We start from the raw sequence: 26,387 nt of genomic DNA on the forward strand, positions 1-26,387 counted from the left end.
ACAATTACTTGCTTAACAGGAACAATGCAATATATTCCAGGACTTAAAAATGTTGTTTTAGAACATATTATATAGTAAGCTTATGTTACTGATCTAAAAAATCACAAACTATTCACAAACTATAAACTATAATAAAAATAAGAATGACCTAAAAAACAAATGCATTAAAGTTAATGTTGTGATGATTTTTACTGTATTAAATGTATGTACTAAAAGCCAAGCAAGCTTTATGGGCTGATATATTTTTTAATAATGGAGTCACCAAATGCAGTCTACCAATTGTGCGTAATGTGTATGTGTCTTTGTGTAGATGGCTAGAACAGGCCAAATACCTGCTAACATGTAATGTCTTGTCCAATATTTGTACAAGAAGTACGAAGCACAAGTATATTTGTACATTGTCTTGTACTGACACTGTACATTCTTGTACATTCCTGAACAAATAAAAGAGTATGACAGCAAACTATTTATTTCTCTTTGTATAGATTACTATTGTAAGTACAACTTAACACAATCTTTTTTTCTCACGTGATTAAAGGCAAAAGTGCTTTCTCTGTGACAGTCCATTCCAATGTAGAAAGTATATTTATATACTTCATATTTCTTACAGTATATCCTTACAGTATACAGTATGTTCAGTCTACAGTAAATTCTTACTTTTGATATTTTACTTAGTAGGTTCTACAACTAAATCACAATCTGGCCAAATGAAACAAATTATTTTACTGTAGTCTCTGCTGCTAAACAGAACTGGAAGATGAAAGGACTATCATATCACTTGGACAGGGCAAGTCCATTCTTGCACTTAATGAGAAGCTGGATCAGCTGGAGTATTCTTAAAGACTTTCAAAATTTGAAGGACATTTTCTTGAAGGGAAACAGAAGAACAGTAGTGAAATATACTCAAACATGTTGACTTTATTGCCGGGGTAGAGACACTAGGAATATAAGGCACAAAATGTTAACCAAAGCAAAGGTCAACAGGAACCCTGCTAGAACAGCACATCAATAAAAAGTATACATTAAGTGCAAAAGATGATAGCATCTTGCTTCATACGAGAAAAGGCAATTGAGAGGAGAAAAGGCAAATCAATTACACCTTTTACATTCAACCTACAGTGCAAGTATGCAAAGACCTAGGAAATCAAAGGAATTATTCATTACTAAATCACCAGTAATATATACTAACCTGTTTTACAAGTTCCCAGAATGTCAAATTATTACTAAATTATATTAAACACACATCAATAAAAGACAAAAACATTCAACTTCAGCTTTTTTTTTCAAACATCCTTCTTTAAAAGGAGGCACAATAGTGTTCTTTGGAAAGAAAGGTTTTTGGAACTCCTAGACACAGCTAATTTTTCAGGACACATTCATTCCCTTCAAACTGCCATGCCTAAAATTTCAGCTCCAAGAGGTATCGAATGCGGCACTGGCTCTCCTTGTAAATGAGGTACTCACTCTGAGAGAAATAACTGTCACTAAAGAGAGACTGGGAAATGGGCTTCCCTTGTGGCACAGTTACTTTCTTCCCATCCAATGTGATGAAGGTGTCCATAGAAGGATCTAAAAGGTGAAAATATATAAGACAGCTCACACTACAGGGTTCATGTTGAACAAATAAAAACAGATATTTCTTGTAAAATGTCTTAAAATCAGTTTGGAAAAACATTCTCTATAGAAATATATAGACCCTTAGAATGGCTTCTTCAAAGAGGGGTTGTCCTTAGCACTGTAAAATATTTGTTAAAAGGTGAGAAAGCATCTACTTCAGCATTAGTACAGTACAGTAGATCAACCTAACAGGAGCTCTGCTTAAACTCTGTCATCCAGAGATCACAGTTTTGATCCTAGGTCACATCACCAACCCCCCTGGAATTGGGATTCACCTAAAGGTGACACACAAGGGGAGTGGCTTGAAGGTGAGGTGGGCGGAGTCAGAGGAGTCTACGTACGCTTCCTAATTTTCCCTGTGTGCGGCTACAGTGTTTGTAGCCATGAGCCAAAAGGAAAAAATTAACAACTGCTCCAAATGACAAAAAAGTTAACTGGCAATTCTATATTTTATAGGGTTCACTAGAAGCATTTTATCTAATGACTTCTTATACTTAGTTTTTATTTTAAAAATCAGAATTAGAGCAGTCATTTAGCACTAGTTTAAAACTGCCGTAAAAAGTGTAACTCCAAGAGGAATTGAATCTAGGACTGACCACTGTAAATGGTCTCTAGAAAAATAGCATCCACAATAGCAGGATTTAAAATGAAACATTTTCCAAACGTTTTGTCTATTAATAACAGTGTCAGGAAGAGTCAGCACCTTACTGATTTTATTTGAACTGTCACAACTGGCATTTTCACCTAATTTATACAGCCATGACTAAGCTTTGTAGATAATTTTTCAAAGGTTTTCTGTGTTAATAGTTTTCTGAATCAGCCGTCACTGTCAAATATGTGAATGCAAAATAAACTTTGTCCCAGTAATACCTATGCAATATTTAGAAACACATGGGTGAGTGAGTGCTGTTTTACAATGTACTGTACAAATTCAGAGTCACACCATCTCAATAATTCGTCTTGTGCTTCAAGGATAATGACGGTCACATCTTAAGTGTCTTACCTGGCTCTGTATTCCCTCGTGCCACCACGCTGTCATAACCCTCTGGAGGTTTCTTCAGAGAACAGTCATCCTTAGTAATGGTGTACTCCTTCCCGAGTGACACCTCATTGAGTAACATGATGCCAATTGATTTGGAAGTAGTGCCAACTGCAAAGAATGCATTTTTTAAGATTTAAAAATCGTGTCCATTTCTTTACAGTTCCAAGAGGTCTGGTAGAGTACATGAAAGTTAGCCTTACCGTAACCTGCGGATTTCCCATTCTCCGAAGCAAAGTAAATCCCTTTCCCGACACGCCCACCGGAGTGTGGCATGATCCTAAGGCCGCTCTTCAGAATTGCTGCCACGACTGCAATGTTTGTGCCGTGCCACAGCAGGCGGCGGTTCTCCAGCGCATCATGTTCTTCATAGCGCTCTGCCTAGAAACAGACCGTGCACCATTAACATCGGTTTCAAGTATTACTGCATTAGTCCATCATGTCTCATTTGTAGCCTTTCAGCTCCTCTTGCTCATCTAAGAAGTAGCTTAATGATATAAAAACTCCATCAACCTGTCTCTTAAAGAATCCTATTAAGTTGGATTCAACAATATAGATAGGGATCTGGCTCCGGAGCACTACAGCCCTTTACTACAGTAAGGAAATGTCTCCTGGTTCCTATTCCCAGGTCTTTGCATTACTAGTCCACTAGAAGAATGACCTAGCCAATGATGCCTTGCCTGAATCTGAATACCTGGATTAAGTCCTCACATAATCTTCTCTGTTCCAGGCTAGAAAGATTCAGTTCCTTTAATCTGTCTGAGTTTGTCATTCATACATTGTCATTCTGAAGTATCACCAATAAGAATGATCCCAAATAGACTGTATAACAAACTGTGTGTGAAAAAAACTCACCTCTTTGTCTCTGTTTACCACCCATACATTGAGAATGGTGGGCCTTCTCCAATTTCCTGCTGTTGCATTAAGGTAGTTTTCTATTATCTAGAAGAATAAGATACTGATTAATATTAGTAATAAATATTAATAATGATTAATACTAAGCACATTTAAACTGACAGTATCATAGACGTAAGCACACATGGGACATTACTGTAAGTGCATCATTTTACTTTCTTTGAATAGAACTTTAAGTCCCCTGAACTTTTGGCTTTGTCTTCACTTGGATCTAAATTTAAGTAATTTTCGCAGTATTTTAAATTGTTTTGGGGCGTATACATTTTTTTCTGTGGCTTGATTGATACTCTTTCTAATATTTCTTTGCAATATCCCTCAGTATTAAAAAACGGTATTACTGTACCTCGTACTCTTTGGAAGATTTATCCATTAATGTTAGCTCACACTTCAGTGACAGATAATCCTGGTCAGTTGGATGAGGTATCTCTTCAATCATGTCCTCCTTTGTCTTTTCGGTTTCAGCCTTGAGACTTTGAGCAAGCTCGATATCAGCCAAGACCTGCAAGAAGACAATATTCAACAGTTTTGATACCAGCCCTTATAAGCATCTGAACAAAATGGACATTGATCTGTGTCACTAGCTTTAGTAAAATATATTTTTAGCAGACAATATTGTTGTGATAAAACTAAGCCGTGTAAGAACTGTGTCATGTGACAACTGATGAAAAGTTGTAATGTGATTTTATAATAAAGATATGCAACATGAAGTAAAATAAAAAAAATGTCATTATGATGTTAAGTAATTATATTGGAAATCTCTTATACTTTCAGTTAATGGGATAAAACAATAGCAAACAACACCTACTGAACTTTATATACTTAATCAAAATGAGCATAAAAATATTCAAAAATCATAGTTGAATTTCAAACCATTCATGCCTTGTGACTTACTGTAGGAAACTAAATAGTTTCTGTCATACCTTTATTAGATAACTATGGAAAAATGAAAAACAGTGATGTTGCTCATTAAATTAATAAAGCAAAGAGAAAAATAGACATGTTGCATCAATGAAATATACATATTAGTTATAAATCTCCAATGGATTAATATAAAGAAGTCACAGGTCATACGTACAGACAGATACAAGATAAAGCCACTTTATTGTCTACCTTACCAGAAGCATCTCTTTTTTCTTCTCTATCGTACTCATATCAGCAATAACTGGAGGCCTGTTGCGTCCAAAATTGTGAGGAATGGTGGTGTAGAACTTCGAGGACAGTTGCTCCAATAAGGCCTTTTTGTTCTTCTTCTTCAGTGCTTCTTCCATTTCCTCCAGAACTTCAAACCCTTTAGCAATCTGTACCTTGCTCAGCTTCCCTAAGGGCATTTTCTTTATGTCTGTGCATACAAACAAACAAGAGTTCTTGAATTCCTGCCAAGCACTATGTCACAGTATAGCACGGATGTCAATCTAGTAACCATGGAAGAAAAAAGGTGTATGACACCATACGTTATTAAAAATGTTCACAGTGTCCAGGACAGAAGAATGTTTGATCCTGATACTTTGATGTATCTTAATTTATAGCAGAAATTATTTGTTTAAATAATTACAATGGTGTTTCAACATGAAAAGTAAAAAGAAATAGGGCTATTCAATTTAATAGTTTCCAAAAGTGGTTCTCCTCTGAACATAAGAAAGCTTATTAATGAGAAGAGGCCATTCAGCCCATCTAGCCTGTTTGGTAGGTAGCAGTTAAATGATCCAAGGCTCCCATCCAGCTAGTTCTTGAATGAAGCCAAAGTATCTGTAACAGAATTATTTTTCCAGTAAGGCGACATTAACAAAATAGCTTTGTGTGTGACATACTGCTACAGGGTTCCATCTGCTTTGTGTCATAGTGCTGTGTCCCCATGGTTTAAACTATTGCAAGTATTTGAAAAAGCTTTCTGCTATGACCCAAGACCCATATGTAAAGGTGATCAAAACATTTCTGCACATTAGTTATAACCTCTTGCATAAGTTTTGCAGCTTCAATAACAGACCTATCCTGAATGTGGACTTTAAACATTCTTAGTTGAATCATCAGCATTTGATTGAGCTCAAATATTTCACTCATGATGTCAGTGCCTTCTACGTTATGAAGGCTTGGCCACACTTCAGGGCTTGCTTATGAAACAGTTTTGAAAATTTGGATTTTTCAGTATTTGCAGACGTGTTCCAGTTCACACAACTCCTCCGAATTTTGTAGGGGATTTTTTAGTCTTGGGATTGTCAGTCTAAACCGGGGGTTCCACCTCTGACCCTCAGGGTCCAGAATCCAGCAGGTTTTCATTATTTCCTGGGGTTACAAACAGCTCATCACCCGAGAGAAATAATAAATAGATCAAATTAAGGATACAAGAATTAAGTTCAACTGGAGATATCTATCCATTCTCCACAACCTACAGCCATTGAGGTTTTAAAGAGACACAAAACCTGTAGGATTCCTGAGGCGCACAGTTGGGGACCACTGGTCTCATCTTTAGTTCTCAGTTAGATTTGTACTTTTTCAACACAATGCATGGATTTGTTGTTTTTTTCTCTATTCTGGTGGTTTCTGAAAATATGCATCCATCAAATAAATTTGAGTATTCCAAACACAACAGGCCACAAGCACTTCTTTAGAATGGCATGACATCTGCATACATGGTTCTCACTGGTTCCAGATTCAGAAAGACAAAAGACTATTCAGGGGCAAGGGTAGGTTTGACTAGTTTAATGATTATCCAGAATCGAATGGAATTTGTAGCTGAGTACAGTAAATGTTTAACACCTTGGATACAACTAAAAAATGACATGCTCACAATGCACAAATACACAGAAAAGTGAATATACATACTGGACAAACATACTGCCCCCCCACTGCAAAAGTTGCAGAGAGTTGGTCTGCCCATCCTCTCCAGGCATTTACAGTATATTATTGTATAAAATAGACCATAAAGGAACAAGTTGAAGGTTTATTCCATGCTGAAAAGAGAGGAAAGGAAACACAATGTTTCAGCTGTGGAGCCTTCTTCGGGTGTGAGCACAACCTTGCGTTTCCTTTCTTCTCTTTTCAGCATGGAATAAATCTTTAACTTGTTCCTTTGCAGCCTACGCATGCTGATGCAGCTACCTACTTGAACTAAAATAGACCATTACACTTTCAAAAAATACCAATGAATACCACAAGCGCTGTACACTTCAGAAGTTTAGAAAGACTTTAGGAAAGCTTACGGAATAACACCTCACGTTATACACCTTTATTTAACCTGTTCTGAAAAAAAGATCAAGGAATACTTGAATACTCAAGACCTTCCAGTGTCATTAAAAAATTCACACCTACAAATAAAAACAGACAGAAAGATGGACAGGTGAATTTCCCAAAGGAATACTACAATTAATGTGCTTTACTTTACCTAGGTTCATGACTTCCATGGCCTCTTTAAACATATCGGTGCTGAAGATGAGCTCAATGAGCTCCTTAGTGGGCGTGTCAAGTTTGCTGGGCAGAACCTTCTTCAGTCCATCAACTGTATCCACCTGAAATTAGATGCAATTGACACCATCGCTTATATCAGCACCACAAGTATTAATTGCATTTTATATACATTGCCTCCTATAGTCTGTCAACACCACTTACAAACCTTATTTGAAAACAAGTACAGTTTATGTAATTGCCTACATTAATCATTGCCATTGTTCTCCCCTATAAACTAAAAACAACAAGATCAACCTCAATGAACTCCTTATCTGAAAATATACATGCTTTTGTATTGTCAGTTTCAATAACAGGGAACAAAAAGACAAGCTGAATACAAACTCCATCTGTTCTGAAGATATTTTTACCCACTCATTTCTCTCACCTTGACCTCAGCTTCTGATTCACCATCCACTTCGATCAGGGCGTATTTTCCGGGGTGGCAGACAAAATTGTCCTTTTTCTTCCAATCATTCTTTGTCTTGTCTTTGAATTTTTTCTCAAATTCACTCAGTGCTTTATCAGGGCTGCTGTAAGCACAAGACAGCTTTGACTGCCCAACCTCCCCCTGAAAATAAAAGCAGTATGTCAATCTCCGCAGCTGGCTAGAACGGAAATCAAACTAGTCCTTTCCAGACTAAGGGTAGATGCTGTGTGTTAATATCAAATATTTCTGAAGTACAGCAATGCGATTTAATTACTGATTTAATTGAGGAAAATATTAAATGTTAAGCACACATTACAGTATATTAGTAGTTATCCCTATGTAGTGTTTCATAGCCGTTCAGGGACGCCAAATATGTAATCATAGTGGCTCTCTGAAGGCACCAGTTCTGTAGGGTTTGGGCATTTACTGAGACAATTATCAATTGTAGCAGTAAATCACAAAGTTGATTCTTTTGATGGCTTTAGAATCCAACCACGCGACATAACTCAAACAACGCGCACACACAGGTACTAATACACGAGGATAAATTTATTAATACATAGAATATGCATATAAACCTAACAGATCTTATCGAGAGGGTTATCAGAATACAAAAGGTATATATTCAATCAGTTACGAAGTGTTACACATCAAGAGGACATACGTTCAGTATATCATTCATTAAGACCGTTTCGTAAATGAACTTGGTTATAACTTCTACATTAGATACTCAAAACAAGTACATAACTCTTAGGAATTAAATTGATATCAACTGGTTGGGATAACAATTGAATTCTCGAGCTGTAATGCATTGAAGTTGAATACTCATCCAGTTTCTGGGGATTCAGATCTCCTGCAGGCACAAACAATCAGCTGCAGGCTTGTTGCTGTCCAATCCGCGCTCTCTGGCTCCGTGCCAGGCTGTGCTGTGCGGCTTGCGACGGTGCGCTGCTGATGCTCACTGACCGGCTAGTTAGTGTTGGCTTTAACTAGCAAAGTTTGTGCACAGGAGAAAAGATGACTGTGGATCCCAGCAAGTCAGGAAGAGGACCGGTTCGTTCCTGATGAAGAGTTAGTTCTGAATAGTGATTCAGCTGTCCACAGTTCTGACCTGTCCACGAGGCCTGCTGCTGGTTACTCTCTGGCAACCTCCACTCTAGACTCTTAGAACAAAGGAAAGTTCTGGCACTCGGACACACTGGCCGTTCCGTGGTTGTCCGGGCTGAGTCTCGGGATGGTCAGGAGGCGCGCTGCGAGAATGTCCTGCCCTTGGGAGCCTTCTGCTCCTGGGCCGTCCTGCCCTGGAATTCTCCTTTGAATTCCCTTTAGAACAGTCCACAGAATCCTCTCCAGAATCTTACTGAATCTCCCGAATCTGAATCTTGTTGAATCTCTCAGGCTCTCTGTGTTGCCTGTTTTTACCTGGAGGAACTTCAGCTTGTTGATTGGCTGAAAGTTCCATGGGCATCAGAGTCCCACGTGGGTTACTCAGCCCTACCAGTCCCTGATTGGTTGATCAAGGTGAGATATGAGTCACTTAGTCCTGACACTTAGTAATGCAGTCCAGATGTCCATCCGGCACTCCCTAGACTGATAGGCGCCAGTGGATGACCATTGATCATGATAGCCAGACTTAGCTAAGTGCATCCCCCTTTGGGAGCTGTCCTAGGAAACCTTAAATCACCCTAATGGTCTCTCTGTGGCTGCACCACAGAGATGAACAGAGAAATGGGGCCTCATTTGGGAAGCTCAGAAACACTTAATTCTGCCTTATTATTAAGCCTCGCCGCTACATATCCCCCCTTTTTGAAGGTCACGAGGTCCTGAGGCGTTGTTGCCTTCAAAACAAAAACAGAGTTAAGTGATGTCCCTTGCCATTAGAACATTAATCTTAAATGTCCACATTACTCCTCGAGAATTCATACCAGAACCAGCATTGGATACAAACAGGATGAATAACATCTGGAGTATGTATAAACACGGTAGGAGACATTATCTAAGTCTAGGAATTACACATCAGGAAGTTCACTGTCAATATCTGATACCTCTGTGGTAGATATTTGGGGAGAAGTCACTTCCTTTCTTTTGACATGCTACCTTTGACTCATTCATGCTACCCGGAGTACATCTTGATGTGAGAGTACATCATTCAGAGTACACTGTCAGTCATGATCCAGCTACCTGGCAGTAGTGTTACAATAACAACAGTTCCTGTTCCCAGCCCCCCGATAAACCACAACACCTGTGTTGGGTATCTGCTAGGGTGGTTTGGAGGTTTGTTCCATTAAAGCAAACTAACTACCTGTACCTCTTCAGGGCTTACTGTTTCTTGGATTTCTATCCAATTCCTTAGTGTGGCACCTGAAGGCATCCATGACCTCAAGTTTGGTCTTATGTTGTCTGGTTCTAGACCGTACAGTGTTAAGTTACCATGCTGTACTATGGCCTCCTCAGGAACTTAAAGGAACTGTTTTATTAGGTAGCTGCATCATGCCTGTCACAAGTCACAGTGTCAGTTAAACGTGGTGTGCTGACCAGCCATTTACTTCCCACCTGCTCTTCATGGGGTTCATTAACCTCCCTCTGCCCATTAGTAGCTTTACACCCTTCATTGGTGAATCGTTTAGACACAGCCAATGGATAGCTTTGGTAGCCATACCCATCTCAAGATTTGGAACCGAATTCAATCTTGGATTGCCTTCTGGGTGAGCTATGAGCGATGGGGTTAATGTCACATACTCCTCTACTGAGAAGAGTGGGATCAAGTGGGTTGGGATTTGTGCCATGGCTAGACTGGCTACAGTGGCACTAAACTCCCTTAACAGGTCTTGTGTCAACATTCTGGCCTGTTGCACACAAGCATAAACCCACTGTATAACACCAACAATCATGTCCACTGGTTGGGGAATAAGGTTTAACCCTGTTGCATAGGAAATCGCCTGTAGGGTTTTCCCTAAGCTTTCCAACTTTTGCTGCTGTCGATACAGTCTGTCACTACCCTCTGGTATCTCTGACACCTGCCTTCTTGGGGCAGTCAGGGTGAGAGTGCCAGTAGCACACAAACCTACCAGAAAAAGCAAACGTGCAACAGTGGCGGCAGCGATCAGTCCTCCCAAAAGTCTTTTCGGGTGGCTGATCCCAGTCATCTCCTTCTGAGTGACTGTCGCCTTTCTAAGCTGGCGCAGCGTGTACATGGTGTCTTTCTCAGTATGCCATGTGGCATCTTGGGCACCAACATCCTGGAAATCTGAGGAGATCTGACGCAGCTGCTGATGCTGCTCCTCCTTTTCCAGGGCATCTGCTTTTTCGATTTGTTCATGCCTGTGCTCTAGGAACCCTGCAGGGGGCGGTGCAGCGGTGGAGCATGCCTGACCCTCGGCTGAGTGGTCATCTGGAGCACCTGAGTGATCTGAGATTGTTACCCCATTCTCACTGTTCCGGTCCACCCTGCACACTTCCTGATTGAGGAATCCCTCTATCGGCATGTTTACAATCGTTCGCTGGGCGTGGGTGTAGGACACCTGCTCGCTCCCCCCTTCCCTCGCTAGGGGTTCAGGGAGCTGCCCCAGCACTGGGATAGCTAGTTCACTGTCTTCGAACTTGCTATCACCCACCAGGCCCATGTCAGTACAGGCGGGGATTCTGACACCCCTCTTTGCGATGTCCTGCACTGGCAGGCGGGTGGCTTGACCATCCAGCTCCAGTCTGGGTGAACCACTGTTGGTCAGACTCAGACTGACAGACTGAGCTGGTGGCTGTAAGAAAACCGGCTCGGCTTTCATTCCCTGTCCCTTCTGGGGGACTGGGTGTGTTGGCAACCCTGCTGTCGAGGCAGGAACAATCAGGTCAGTCTCACTCACTACCTGGTAGTTGTGAGAAATAATGTTACCTGACTGCAGGTTCCCTGGGTCACAGCAGAGGGAATCGGCATCTGGGATCAGGTGTGTCCACAGCGCAGTAGTCTCAGCGTCCAGCTGGACCTCCTGTCTAACCTGTGAATGTTGCACCAGGGGCACCTGGCGGTGGCCCTGTGACAGCTGCTCAAGCAGATCCTCACTAATAGAGGACCTCTCAGGGCTAAGGGCGAGGGCTACATCACCAACCTGCTCTCCTGCCATCTGGATCCCTTCCACCACTGCAGGGTGGTGGTCCTGACCCCTCTTGGGTGCCAGGGTGCACAGGGAAAGCTCCTTTTCATCGCCAGGTGGGGAGATCTGCTCCTCTTTAGGGATGTAAAAGGTGTGTGCTTTACCTGGTGGATCAGGCGGCTGCTTGGAGCACCGCTCCTGTGGCAGGGAGGCTGTTGTGACCTCAGCCGGGACACGACTTCCCTGTATATCCGGGGAACAAGAAAATATTTTTATTTCTTGTCCAGAGGGAACAGAAGGAATCTTCACATAGGCCTCTGTGTTCGGTGGGCACTGTGTGAGCACAGTCTGCCTCTTGGCCCCCCTTTCCTTCTGTACAGAAGGCTTAGGAGCCTTGACCTGTTTCCACACTTTGCCTTTCTGGTGATCCACCAAAGGTTCCTCTCTGAGTCGCATGCCCTTTTCTTTTTCAACCCGTTTGAGCTTGCCGTGTGACATCAAACACCTTTCAACCTCAGTGTCAATCAGTGTCTCACTGGGTAAGACATCTCCCATGGCAGCCTTGAGGTAAAAGCTTCCTGCTTTTCCTCTGTGACTTCAGGGGTGGAGTCAGCACTCGCTTGGGAGTGGCTGACCTCATCCAGGCAGGAACCCTTCCGCTCAATCAGATAGACTGAGGGAGGGAGAGGGGGCGGGTCTCCGCCTCCTCCAGTGGAGAGTATCAGCTCATTCACGCTTCCGGCAGCCTTGGGGAGCGGTTGTCCCTGTCCTAATAAAGCTTGTTCAAGCCTGGCCAGGCGGGCGGCTACTGAATCCTTTTGTTCAGCCTTTTCTAGCCCTTTCCCTTCCCCGGTGTTCTCATGGCACTTAGGACGCTGGGTGCGGTCCTGTGTGAGTGCTTTGGAACGGGGCTTAGCCAGCTCAGGAGCCTGTGCTCCTTCGAGCAGGGGGGAATTAACCCTGCTGGCTCTGACGGCGAACACAGTCGCTTTAGCAGCTTTTTGCTCAGAGCGACTTTGGACATCATACTCCCAGGCTTTCTGCGCGAATCTCTTAATATCAGTCATTTTCATGGTCTGTGCATCTGTATGCATTAAGATCATCTTTCTGACTGACGGGTGGAGATTCGCAATGAATAAACCCTTGAAATGTGTGTTCTCTTCGCAACCCTCATAATTTCGCCCTGCAAAATAAGTTCGTCTAAGTCTCTCGTAATATTCGCGAGGGGACTCTGCTCTCTCGTGCTTAATGTTAAGGGCGGCGGCTATCGCGGCAGTCGGGTCAATAAACGCACTGTATTCTTCGATAAGTGCTTGACATAGCTGCTCAAAGTCATTACAGACTTCTTTCATCTGCCTAGCCATCCACTCATGTACAGCTCTGCTGGTAGTTTTCCTGACCAGAAACACTTTCTCCTGTTCTGTGGCGTTTGGCAGGAACTGCAGGTTATACCTGAGGTCTTGAATATAACTCTCGATATTATTCTCTGACACTGCGGGGTCAAATCTCTCTATGTCCTTCGCTAGCTCTCTCAGAGAATGGAGATTTATCCTTCTAGCTTCTCCGCTGACGGAGATATGGAAGAGATCGTGGTCAGACTTGCCGCTGCTAGAGAGAGTGCTTAATAGCGACTCGAATTCAGACCTTTTAGCAACCATCGTTAAACTTAAAGAGTATTACTTTTAAGTACGAAGTCACAGTTTTACCACAGAAAACCACAAGATCAAGTATGCAATCAACCCGGTAGATTGCAAAAGATCACAAAACAATCAAGCACTGCTTAAAGAGCAAGGGGAACTTTTTTCCTTTCGGCTTTCAGCACACTGTATTGTCGTGTATGAAACCCGCGGCGTTTTATATTGAATTATTCCGCTTGGTCGATTCATTTCAGTCTTGCCACGCCCACCCAGGGACGCCATAAATGTAGTGTTTCATAGCCGTTCAGGGACGCCAAATATGTAATCATAGTGGCTCTCTGAAGGCACCAGTTCTGTAGGGTTTGGGCATTTACTGAGACAATTATCAATTGTAGCAGTAAATCACAAAGTTGATTCTTTTGATGGCTTTAGAATCCAACCACGCGACATAACTCAAACAACGCGCACACACAGGTACTAATACACGAGGATAAATTTATTAATACATAGAATATGCATATAAACCTAACAGATCTTATCGAGAGGGTTATCAGAATACAAAAGGTATATATTCAATCAGTTACGAAGTGTTACACATCAAGAGGACATACGTTCAGTATATCATTCATTAAGACCGTTTCGTAAATGAACTTGGTTATAACTTCTACATTAGATACTCAAAACAAGTACATAACTCTTAGGAATTAAATTGATATCAACTGGTTGGGATAACAATTGAATTCTCGAGCTGTAATGCATTGAAGTTGAATACTCATCCAGTTTCTGGGGATTCAGATCTCCTGCAGGCACAAACAATCAGCTGCAGGCTTGTTGCTGTCCAATCCGCGCTCTCTGGCTCCGTGCCAGGCTGTGCTGTGCGGCTTGCGACGGTGCGCTGCTGATGCTCACTGACCGGCTAGTTAGTGTTGGCTTTAACTAGCAAAGTTTGTGCACAGGAGAAAAGATGACTGTGGATCCCAGCAAGTCAGGAAGAGGACCGGTTCGTTCCTGATGAAGAGTTAGTTCTGAATAGTGATTCAGCTGTCCACAGTTCTGACCTGTCCACGAGGCCTGCTGCTGGTTACTCTCTGGCAACCTCCACTCTAGACTCTTAGAACAAAGGAAAGTTCTGGCACTCGGACACACTGGCCGTTCCGTGGTTGTCCGGGCTGAGTCTCGGGATGGTCAGGAGGCGCGCTGCGAGAATGTCCTGCCCTTGGGAGCCTTCTGCTCCTGGGCCGTCCTGCCCTGGAATTCTCCTTTGAATTCCCTTTAGAACAGTCCACAGAATCCTCTCCAGAATCTTACTGAATCTCCCGAATCTGAATCTTGTTGAATCTCTCAGGCTCTCTGTGTTGCCTGTTTTTACCTGGAGGAACTTCAGCTTGTTGATTGGCTGAAAGTTCCATGGGCATCAGAGTCCCACGTGGGTTACTCAGCCCTACCAGTCCCTGATTGGTTGATCAAGGTGAGATATGAGTCACTTAGTCCTGACACTTAGTAATGCAGTCCAGATGTCCATCCGGCACTCCCTAGACTGATAGGCGCCAGTGGATGACCATTGATCATGATAGCCAGACTTAGCTAAGTGCATCCCCCTTTGGGAGCTGTCCTAGGAAACCTTAAATCACCCTAATGGTCTCTCTGTGGCTGCACCACAGAGATGAACAGAGAAATGGGGCCTCATTTGGGAAGCTCAGAAACACTTAATTCTGCCTTATTATTAAGCCTCGCCGCTACACCTATTATAATCAACAACCTTATAATTGCTGAATTTGTGTGGCATATATTTCTATTTTATGATTTAATCATTTTTAAACGCAAAAGAACCAATGCTATTTTGACTCACCACTCGACCCCATCTGTTCCAACAATAGTACTGATTTCCTTTCTTTATGACTTGAATAACATAAAACTTGTTGTTGTTATGCCCAATGTTCGTCTGGTTTAGCATGCAGTCACAGTCATTATATATCTGGGGAAAAAAGTAAAAAAAAACATTAAATATTTACAAAAACTTATCAAAGCAGTAATGCAATAACCAGTGTTCTTAAAATGCCACATTAGAGGGATCACAAGCTATGAAGAAGAATAAGTACATTTAGCAATACTTTTTTTGGCCAACTATGTACATTTGGCTAAACGTTTTGCCCAGAAAACCAATCCTTGAAGTTTAAACCCTTTGAATCATATGCCGTAATTGTTTAACAATACATAATTCAACAAATGAAACAAAGAAATGCACAGAGTAGTAACGTGTTAAAACAAATTCACCCTGATAGTCATTTACAAAACAAAGTACCAAAGGCTTTGCAGAAGTCACCCTAAAACAGTGTCCACCAATGCCCATATTAAAAAAGGCACATAGAGTCAAAGTAATTAATATTCCACTTTATTACTGGCAGCAAGCTACAATACAGTCATGTACAAACAAGCAATCTCATACAATCAGAAAACAAAAACCTTTCTTTAAGCTCTGGTGTGCAGCAACCCAAGCAGCTTTCTGATAATGGATGGACCTTTGTTGAAAAATGTCTAAAACAGCAGAAGAACACATCCTGTTAAATATCAAAGGAATCAATAATTCAAAACACAGAAAATGAAAAACGTCCTCCTTTTTTCTGTGAATGGACATCTGCACTTTAATTTGGCACACAGGGTATCCAACAGTGTGTACTGTGCACAGTAAATTGTTTCCTGTACAACCTTGCCCTTGTGTGCCAATACTAGGCCACAAGGCAGGGATCTACAGAAAGAAAAAGTGGCCTCGTTTCCTCGATCTAAAAAAGTAAGGAAAGAAGAGTCAGATTCACACATACAATGTATCTACACGTGTATTAACCTTTTCTATTTATAAATTAATTTACATTTTATCAGAAATGATAATGGCTCTAAGTTTATACTGTATTACAACACTGAAAATCTAATAATTACTTATTTCCATTACTTATTCAGAGAAGGCTTAAATGCCTCATATTTCAGAACACATCGTTTTAAAAAGCTTTACTGAAAAAAGCTATAGTTCGATATCACATGTACAGTAATTATACACACTATAGTCTTAACATCAAAAGATACAGAACAAATAGCAAAAATCTATTTTTTAGTAACTCTAAAATTATGTCAATAACTACAATGTTAAAAAATAAAATTGAGAAGACCTACTGGTGCAGCAAATGTTTAAAGACTATTCCCTACTTCTGTGTACATTTATGAAACTTTGGAAAATTGTTAGAATTACAGCTAGGAAACAAACGCAACACTACTAACCACCAACTTATGTACTTATCAGGTTGTTCAGTCTCTTCTTCAACATTTTATCCTCATTATTTAATTTTGTCCTAATAGCAGCTCTTATAAGGCTTGAATCAACTCCAAATTTTATTTTGATGTGCTCTAGAACAAAAATATAAGCTTTAATTAGTTACATATTTTTGTGATTTAAGAAAAAAACAAACAGTAATTACTAATTTGCAACACATTGCAAAACTGGGAGTCATTTCATATTCTATGTTTCAAGGGAAAGATAAAATAACCCTTTCTGATTTAAGTGACAATAAAAAGTTCAATGTGCAGAATATTAAATGGACTAAAAGAGGAACTACATTGTTTTAAAAAATCATTTTAAAATACATTTTAAAATGATCCACACTGTGATAAAGGCAGATTCCTCTATTTTACATGTTTTCCAGGTTCCAAAGACAGAACCATTTTAAGTTATTGTGTTTTTTCTGGCCAGTAGGCAGCACTAACTTCAATACAGTAGGCAGCACTAACAGGAACAAAAAATGACATGGAAAATAAAATTAGGATACCTATTATATTTGCTAGTTCTTCAGAGGGAAGTGGTGGCTTTTGGAAATCCTCTTTGGAATTGTAGGATTTTCTGCCTTGGAGGGAATGAGTAGCGAGAGTTTCTCTATTGAAGACCAGCATTAACAGTTCGGAGGTGTACTTTTTGAAATCTGTGGTTGAAATTCTGTTGTACAAATTCTTCTGCACCTTTAGACCTCCAGGCAGCTCAATAAACTTATCATCCTATTAAAAAAAAGCAGAAGGGGAAAAACTATTTCAAAACACTTAACTCTGCACAATATGATGATACACTGGTTTCAAAATATTCAAAAACATTTAGGCCAGTATATTATCAAAAGTCTAGTTTAAGATTGGATTCTGCAAGCAATTAGCCAACTATGACTGGAATTTCCCAAATGGCAGTATCTGATTGGCTGAGACCCACCAGAGTAGGTTTGGGAATAATCTGCCAGGTCACTCTTGGCACAACTGTAACTTCTGTGACCTACAGGGTGCCTATGGGCTTGCAGTAAGGTCAGTGAGAGATGTGCTATTCTTCCAATTGACTGTGAATATCTCTTTAAAAATTGATGTTCTTTGCAAGTCTTAGAGATTTCTGATTTATAACAAATTTGACAATATAATTTTGAGGAATGTCAACATATTTTAAGGAAAATGCGTGACCACCAATCTACAAATATTACGATAGTTCAACATTAAAATAAGTCATAGTTTGGTTAGCTGCCGACCTGTGAATCGTTTTCAGGTGAAGCCACGGAAACCTGATTTATTCCAACAGCAGAGCTCCCATTTCTGTTCTGTGCATCTTCAATGCCCATCTTGGCATAGTTCAGAATTGACCTCAGCTCGTTAGCTGTTCCTCTCATTTGTGCCATGAGGTTGTTCATTTCTGTTAAGAAGTGAGAAAATGAATCAAAACCCCTAATGTTCTGAAATTCTAAAAATGTAAATGTTAAGGTTAATACCTTTGCACTGTCTCAGCTCCTTTTCTGCAATGATCCTACATCTCCTCTCATATTTAAGTTCTGCTTCCAGCTTTTGAATTTTCATTAAAAGGCTTAAGGTGGCCGTTTTAATCTGGGGGCAACTGATAAGCCCGTCTTCATCCTCAGAGTCATTCAATTCATTCTGAAAAGTCAAAAGTAGAAGATTATGAGGCCATTCCATTGTTTCTACTTCTGCTACAAAATAAAAAGGAGCACTAAATTGATGGTAATAATTTGCAATTCCATATAAATGATAGCTCAAATTTCAAAGTTAACTTTTTTTATAAATAATACTAAACAGTATTTTCCTGCTTTTTAAATGTTGCAATAATCTTGCTGAACACAACTTCAGACCTCCTGAAGATATTTTAATATTTTAAAGGATCGTTTTAATTAAAGGAATAAGGTATGGCAAGAATGTACAGTAATACATCTATTTGTACATGTAACATTTAGTAATTCAATAGAAAATGTGACTTATTCAAATATCTGTAAATAAAGCAGGCACCATATAGTGCATTTTTGCCTCAACAGAAAATTAATGAACAATTAATTGTTCCATATCATAGTGAATTGCAAATACCAAGGGATCTCACAATTCAGTTCTGGAAAACTCCTTGTTTTTTCAGTCTCCTGCTCCTGCCTGGGAAACTTGGCAACTACAGTCAATTAATAAGATAGTTCTAACATTTTGTTTTGAACTCAAGCTCTCAGGCCCTTCAGGACTAGATTTTGGGCATCCCCCATATACGCAAATCACGTTGATTTCAAGATTCACAACATGCAGAACTGCAGCCTTCCATGCAAACATAAAGCCATGCAATACATAATGAACAATGACATGACCATATTCTGTGTCAAATAAACCAGAACGTTATACTCAAGATTTAGATTTTTCTAATACTTTGTGTAGTAGTACACTGGTAAATATATACAATATGTTCAATTATTGCTGCTGGGAAACAGCACCTTTTTAGTGTCTTTGTGCACTGTGCAGCAGAGTTTAAACATGTCTGCTTTAGTACTCCTGTGTACCATGGTGGGGCCTTAAGATTGAAAATCCCTCCACTGTGTTAAATCTACAGTGATTTTTAAGTGTTTGTTTCTTGAAAAGAAGAACAATTTCTGTTTGTAGCTCTACTGTTCTATATCTACTTTACTGTGTGATTTAAAGATCACATCTAAAGTATCAAAGTATCAAAATTGGCACCACCTATAAAGGACTGATAGGTCTTGTGACAAATAAATAATCTGAACTTTGGTGGGCTGAGAGAAGAGAATTTGTTGTGGTAAAATAATTCAGCTGGTAATATCTTACATTTTAAGAAGTGAACCAAAATGAACTTTGCTTTATGATATGATACAGGTAGGTTATAATCGTAGGGTTTAAATCAGGCATAATCAAAATCTTGTGGCAGGAATTTCCTAGTTTATGGATGATTAATTTGGTTATAATACATGTATGCATATAATGTAAAGACTACTGTTAAACATTGCATTACACACTAAAAAAAATATTTTATAATGCTCTACAATGAGAGAGAGGCAGAGCACAAATCTGGCTTTTGTAAGCCTGTACTAAGTGTACTGTTTGCAACATAAATCTTAAATACTAAAATATCGACCCACTTCATTCAGTCCCCAGTCTTGAGAAGCATCTCTTGAGTTCCATTAAGTTTTCCTCTCAAGCCTTTATCCTGGTTGCAAAAAAATTACTGACTAAAGCAGGCATGAATATTAAGCTTAATAGGATATTTGTGGAGATTAGGCCTACAGTTTGATTCAAAGGTTTGGAGCTATGAACAGCTCTAATTGGATAGAGAGCTCTCTTGTGCATGAGCACTGGCTAAGAAAATCCCATGTAACCTAAAAGGTACAGTGATATCATCTCTCTATGAGAGGCTTCAACATTAATTCTACCAAGGAAGTCTGTTTTGCACTACATTGTAAATCTTCTCAAGAACGTAAGCTTTACAAAGGAGGCAAATGTTCTTATGAACAAAGAGAGGCTAATATTTAAAAATAACTTTGCTTTCAAACTGATCAGAAGTGGTGGCCTGATGCTACTGAAACTTATTATAGCTTATTAAGCTCAGTATATACAGTAACATACTCCCTGAAATAAATATATGAAGCTCATTCCTTTTCAGTAAACCTGCAGGTTTCAGTACAGCATATGCTAAAGCAGTTTAACTTTTTGCATACTTCAAAACAACTAAAAACATTTAAAAACAATATATGTTGGAATACTTACAGTATAATGAAGTGTATTTAAACTTCAGGGATATTGTATTCCTTCTCTTCCAGGATCAGACAGTGGAATAAAAATCACAAAACATCAGCCTCTTCTTTTCTTCCACTTATGTAAAAAGTTTGTGCTTATGGATTAATAACACCCACATTGCAGATATGGGAAATTCACACAAAATCAGCGTACAAGTGAAGCACAAACTGATAATGGACATTTATTAATTCTAAAACAAAAAGACTGGAAAATTCGATCTGGACCAAAAGTAAGAATCAGCAAAATGTAACTAGGGCAATATAATGCAAGAAATACATTATTTGTGGAACATATGCAATTTTTAGTGCAAAACACCAATGGGATGTCATATGTTGTCTGTTACTGATCAGGAATCTAAAGTGTCTCATAATTGTTTTTCTGTATGGTACAATACATGTCATTTTTTGTATTGAATTTTCCCCTAAATAGGAACCTTAGAGTTCAGACTAAGAAATGTGCTCACGACTAAAATTACAGTATGTTTCTCTCATTTGACGCATGTCAATCGCAGTGATTAAATATGTTTGTTCAGCATGCTGGGCTCAACTGTTTTGTAGGTCACACTCTCGTGATATGGAATATCTTAAATATAACCCTTGTAAATTCCGAGATCTTTTCCAAGAATATATATTCTCATTTGTGGTAAACGATGAAGCAAATAACCCTTGACTGAAGCAAAGGTGTAACGAATTTCAAACACAGCTTGGCAATAGTACTTGCAGTTCAAACAATGCTCAGTCTGCTAATACACTACTTCAGGTAAAGATGCTTATGATGGATATTTAGTTACAGTATTAAGAGTGCTGCTTCTTCAGACTGGGGAACTAATCTAAGTACGAGTTAGCTTTTCACACAAAATCACATTGTCATGGAATTCAAATCATGATTAACATAAAACAATATTTAGGTAAAATATCTCCATCTCTCAGGGCAATATCCCCTGAAGAAAAACAAAACAGTTTTTTGGGAAGGCAGAAATTCTTCTTTATCTCCATAAACTAAAAAAAAAATTGCTGTCTTGTCTTCTCTTCCAGTACTCGAATGCATTAAGAGTCTTGCCCTTGAGTATAAGTTTTAAAATACATATTTCATGTACAGTATAAGTAAATAGCATTTTACTTCTGCTATTGTGCGACAAAGAAAAACGTATTACTCGTAAGCAACAATTGGGTTTTCTGTTGTATATATCTCAATTTGAACTTTTTTTGTAGAAAATAACAGTGGTACCATGGTACATTCCATGTTAGAGCACGGTATACTTACTTGCAACAAAATAATAAGCTTTACTGAACCAAATAATTAGAAGAACACCATTCTAAACACTCACTCGAGTTCAAGGAAAATGTACAGTAGGCAGTATTTTGGACCCTAGAAACCAAAACTGGACGTGTGATGAAAGCAATGAGTCTACAACTGCAATGACAGACCAGTGTAGCAGGCCGTGTGAAAAATAAAACACAACACATCAATATGAAAAACAGAAAAACAGGCACACATTTATCTCGCACTCCACTGAACGGCCCTCACCTCTGATGTTGAATCCCAGCTTAGATGGCAATTCTCATCCACTTTACTCTTGCACTTCTTCTTTGGGGCAGATTTCAGAGCCTCTCTCGCAGATTTAAAGGCGTCTTCGGGGGCGTCCGGTTCCTCTTTGATTTTCTTACCCCCAGCTTTGGTAGCTGCGGCCGCTTTTCTCTTTGGTGGCATCTCCCTGTCCGATTTTCAGTTACTGCAAAATAAACATTTACGTAAAAAACGCGAAACAAAGTTCCAGTTTTCAGAAGTGCTAAACCACTAACCGATTTACTATTCAGAGGTCTGGGTTGCCCACAGCGGAAGATACTTCCCGCCATTCCTAAGACACAAATGCACACGGGGGTTAACACTCTTGATGTTATTGTGCATTTGTAGTCCCAAGATAAGAAAAAAACTTCATCATGTTTATATCACATCAGAACAGGTAGGCTTTATTTATTTCGTACTATGTGTAGGTTAATAATATTGCTAATTGATAATATCAAGAGGTGGTTTCTGATTTTTAATAATTCATCCATCTATCCATTTCTTAACCGCTTCTTCCAATTCAGGGCTGCGGGGGAACCAAAGCCTATCGCACCAAGCACCATGCGCAAACTGGAAACTGGAGCACCCAGAATGGGGCCTGTCACGTAGCAGTTCTTTCCGGCCCTATGCAGACGACACGATCCGGTTGGTGAAGACACAGTAGGAATAAAATCATGCAGGAGAAGGGATGGAGACAGGGGGCATGTCCAAGGAGTGCAGGTGTCCAGGGGAAGTGAGTCCGGGGCGAACAATCCAAATAGGAAATCCAAACGGGTAATCAGAAACAGAGGCAAAAGTCCATGGCCAGGCGATCCATCCGGAGGGATAGGGAACAGGAACCGGGTCGGAACCGGCGAGGGGAATCGGGAACAGAAAGTTAAAAGCATAACGGAGCCAGATGCAGCAGGACCCCGGGCTCTCACGAAACATGATTCGATGAGGAACCTCGGGTGACGCCTACGCCTGGCTTTTAAGGTGGAACTAAAGAGGGGCTGGAATAAGGAACAGGTGTGGGGAATGAGGTAGAACGAGGAAGGGCTGGAGCGCCCTTAAGAGGAGGAGTAGCGATCGTGACAGGGCCTAAGCGAACACAGGGAGAACATAACCCCACACATAGCGCCCCAGATCTGGAATCGAACCGGGGGCCCTAGCGCAGGAGGGCGGCAATGCGAACTACCGTGCCACCACGGGTTTTGATCATGTCAAAAAAAAATCTGGATTGGCTCAAGGTTGTTTTGGTAAAATATTGCAGCAATAATTATTGGACAGGCATCTCTGGCAGGACACAGGATACAGTATATGGAATTAAATCTATACATTTGTTTGATGCTCATCTAGTCTTATATATATTGTCCTTCGGATGAGACGTAAAACCGAGGTCCTGACTCTCTGTGGTCATTAAAAATCCCAGGGCGTTTCTCGGGGTGTAACCCCGGCGTCCTGGCCAAATTTCCCATTGGCCCTTACCAATCATGGCCTCCTAATATAATCCCCATCTATGAATTGGTTTCATTACTCTGCTCTCCTCCCCACTGATAGCTGATGTGTGGTGAGCGTTCTGGGGCACTATGGCTGCCGGCGCATCATCCAGGTGGGGGCTACACATTGGTGGTGGTGGAGGGGAGTCCCCATTACCTGTAAAGCGCTTTGAGTGGAGTGTCCAGAAAAGCGCTATATAAGTGTAAGCAATTATTATTATTATTATTATTATTATTATTATAAGAGGACCATTTTGCAGGTGCATTTAGGAAAACATCCAGAAAACGGCATGCAGTTACTGCTTTAGTTTTGCCTTTACCTCACACACACACAAAATAAAGAGGTAATCCCCAGTTACCGATTACAAGGTGTGATGAAATTCTGAAGCTGATTTTAGTCTGATGAAACCTGTGAAGCTTCAAATATTAAAAATAATTTGGATTGAATTTGCATTATAGTTTTTAATTAATAATAATAATACCAAGAATTGCCTTCTGGTTGTAAAAATTCATCCATTCATTTGCTAACCACTTCTTCCAAGCAAACCAAGCAAAGTGAGCTGCATTTTCAAAGTGGATAACTTTTGGGCTCCAACTCTGTAGCAGGTTTCAGTGTGATGAAATACACTTGAACTTACAAGAAAAACTATTTTAATCACTTGAGTGAAAACAATTGAAATTCCTTTAATAAATATTTCCTAGAAATGGCTTACTACTTACTGTTTGTTGCAACATCTTAATCTCTCTTTGAAGGATACTCGCTCGGAAATCACTTTAACTCCAAACATGCTGGATGGTAAGATTTGAATCTGCGAGGCTGTAAACCAATATTCTTGATTGTCAAGAATATTTTATTCAATATTCTTGATTGTCAGATTTTGTGTGATTAAATGTGCTACTAGATTCAGATTCTGCTCAAAATAGTTAAATAAATTATAGTCTTGTCATATAAAGTGTTCTCACTGACTTTCAACATTAAAAAGTTAAAATCTGTTATCCAGAATGGCTCACTGTACATCAGCAAAAAGATCAATTTCTAAGAATAAACAGTAGTTGTTTAATTAAACACTACTGAAACTTTCATTTCAGAAATAGACATTTTGGAAAGTTCCAAATATTTAATTAAAAATCCAGTACAGAGATTAAACCTACAGTAGTTATCCATCAGCCTCATATTCATGACTCAATTTCCCATAGACCTCAATGATCCTGAAAGGTTTCATGATTGTTCTTCAACTGTAATGATTGTATACACTTTGTGGCAATAAAAAGATCCAAAACAATATTGTTTTTTCATTGCTTGGTGACCTAATAATCGAAACAAAAACAGAAGAGTTCCAGCAACTCTGCTGCTTGGAAGCCAAAAGATGACAAGTAATGTATGGAAACAAGATCCCACTGCACAGCAGTCTGAGACAATACAAGCACTGAAACTGGCAGACTAACAATAGCTGGTGCATATTTCAAGGCATTTTCGGATTTTTCTTTTTACAAAACTATATTACAAATATCAGATTTTGTGCTCCAGCAAACAATTTGTAGAAGAGTGTGCGCCACATAAAATCTAAAGTGCATTAAACCTATGCAATGGAATTCTTACAGTATTTCTAGTCCTACAAAAACACAGTGTTTTGAAATAAAAATAAGTTTTGCTAGGGATCTTTCTACTTGTAGTAGAGCGTTTTGCAGTTTAATTCTTTTTGTCTTTCACTGGGCTCAATCTAAAACGTTATTAAGCTATCCTGTGCTGATGTCTTACTGTACGCCTTCCCCTCTCAATGTTGCCCAGACATGCCACGAGCAATGCCTCAGTACTGAGACTGCCGCTTCAGTCTGTTTATACTGTGCATACAGTACATGTTTTGTCAAAACTTTTACGTTTCGTTTTATGTCATCATACAAACATATAAAACTGTAAACGTCGCGTTGCCTGTGATAACAGGATTGATTTAGAAATAGTTTATATAAACGGCTCGCTGATTAATATTGAAAAAGCATTGTTCTAACTTTCACGTTTACAAACAGTTCGTGACTGTATTATTTTTGTAGATATCGCAGTGTACATCTCACAGGATTAACACGAGTGATTTAATTTCGTAGGAGTATTTTTTGCTGTATGATTTCAGCCATTGAACTGTACTGCACTGCTTAGACGACATAGCATCACTGTACTGCAGTAGAACTGTATGACCTACGCAGCACTGCGGTCTCAAATTAATACTGCGTGGCCTTTCCTTATCGCAATCACCGACACGCTGTCTAGGCGAGTTTTCTGGAAAACAGCTTTAAAAACAACAGTGTTGAAGACGATACATTCCCGTTACGTTTTATGTTTCGATACTTTGTTTTAAAAAAGTTTAACCTTTTTGGATATAACTTCTAAAGAATAATAAACACCCACCTGTTCTTAGAGAGATACAACACGCCCTGGTTGTCACCTGAGTTGCGCTGTGTGTTTTGAACTGCAGTTGCTGGGCTCCTCAAGTGTAAAATGTAAAGTGCTGCAGGACGTCTCGGGATTAGGACAGCATGATGAAAGCGCATCGGGAGTGGCTACACTTTTGGCTTACTGCCTGTTTCTGTGGCTTCACTAATTTGTGTATAATTGACTAATGTAATGGAAACTAGTGTTTCAAAGTCCAAATTCCCCAAAGAGCGTTTTAACTTGTAAAAATATTCGCGAGTGTATATTGTTTTACCACTTCTACATTAGTGCTCCTCGATGTCTACATTTTGAGCAGTTATACTGCAGTAGTAACTACTGTACAGTACGTATTTCTGCTGTCTTTTTTACAGTGCCTGAAACACGAAAGTTATATCTTCGATTTTTTTTTATTTCATTGCAACAGCATTGGGACATTTTCAATCTTTTAAACTATTATAAATGTCCCCACCGCCCCCGATTCAAGACCGAAGCTGACAACCCTATCCTATTCTCAAACCCGAGATCATTGCAAATCCCAACACATCATGCGCATCAATCTAGGTTAGGACGAACTCCTATCACGTAGTGTTACTATTTCTATGGACAGCGCTAACATTTCAGATTTTTTAATGAATAATTCATGACATTGCACAATGAACGAAATCAGC

The 26,387-nt window shown here is 39.8% G+C and overlaps 1 protein-coding gene and 1 long non-coding RNA gene across 2 annotated transcripts in view; one reads left to right on the plus strand and one right to left on the minus strand.

Moving 5' to 3' along the window:
• The window catches only part of LOC148835225 (uncharacterized), a 48,763-nt gene extending 44,632 nt beyond the window's left edge, over nt 1–4,131 (plus strand). Inside the window, exon 4 of the long non-coding RNA XR_016091056.1 lies at nt 4,034–4,131. This is a non-coding gene — a long non-coding RNA (uncharacterized LOC148835225). The remainder of the gene's footprint in view (nt 1–4,033) is intronic.
• Nucleotides 901–26,256, minus strand: parp3 (poly (ADP-ribose) polymerase family, member 3). The gene is made up of 11 exons (XM_088916179.1): nt 25,696–26,256; nt 21,778–21,982; nt 15,014–15,139; nt 7,398–7,580; nt 6,951–7,074; nt 4,687–4,910; nt 3,915–4,070; nt 3,512–3,598; nt 2,860–3,037; nt 2,621–2,767; nt 901–1,569 (listed from the first exon to the last, which is right to left on the minus strand). The coding sequence occupies exons 2-11, from the start codon at nt 21,958–21,960 to the stop codon at nt 1,400–1,402; spliced, it is 1,578 nt and encodes a 525-aa protein (XP_088772305.1). The 5' UTR covers nt 21,961–21,982; nt 25,696–26,256; the 3' UTR covers nt 901–1,399.
• Between the last annotated feature and the right edge of the window lie 131 nt (nt 26,257–26,387).

The sequence above is a fragment of the Atractosteus spatula genome, chromosome 5 (assembly GCF_055471065.1).
Source record: "Atractosteus spatula isolate fAtrSpa1 chromosome 5, fAtrSpa1.hap1, whole genome shotgun sequence".
NCBI classification, from domain to species: Eukaryota; Metazoa; Chordata; class Actinopteri; order Semionotiformes; family Lepisosteidae; genus Atractosteus; species Atractosteus spatula.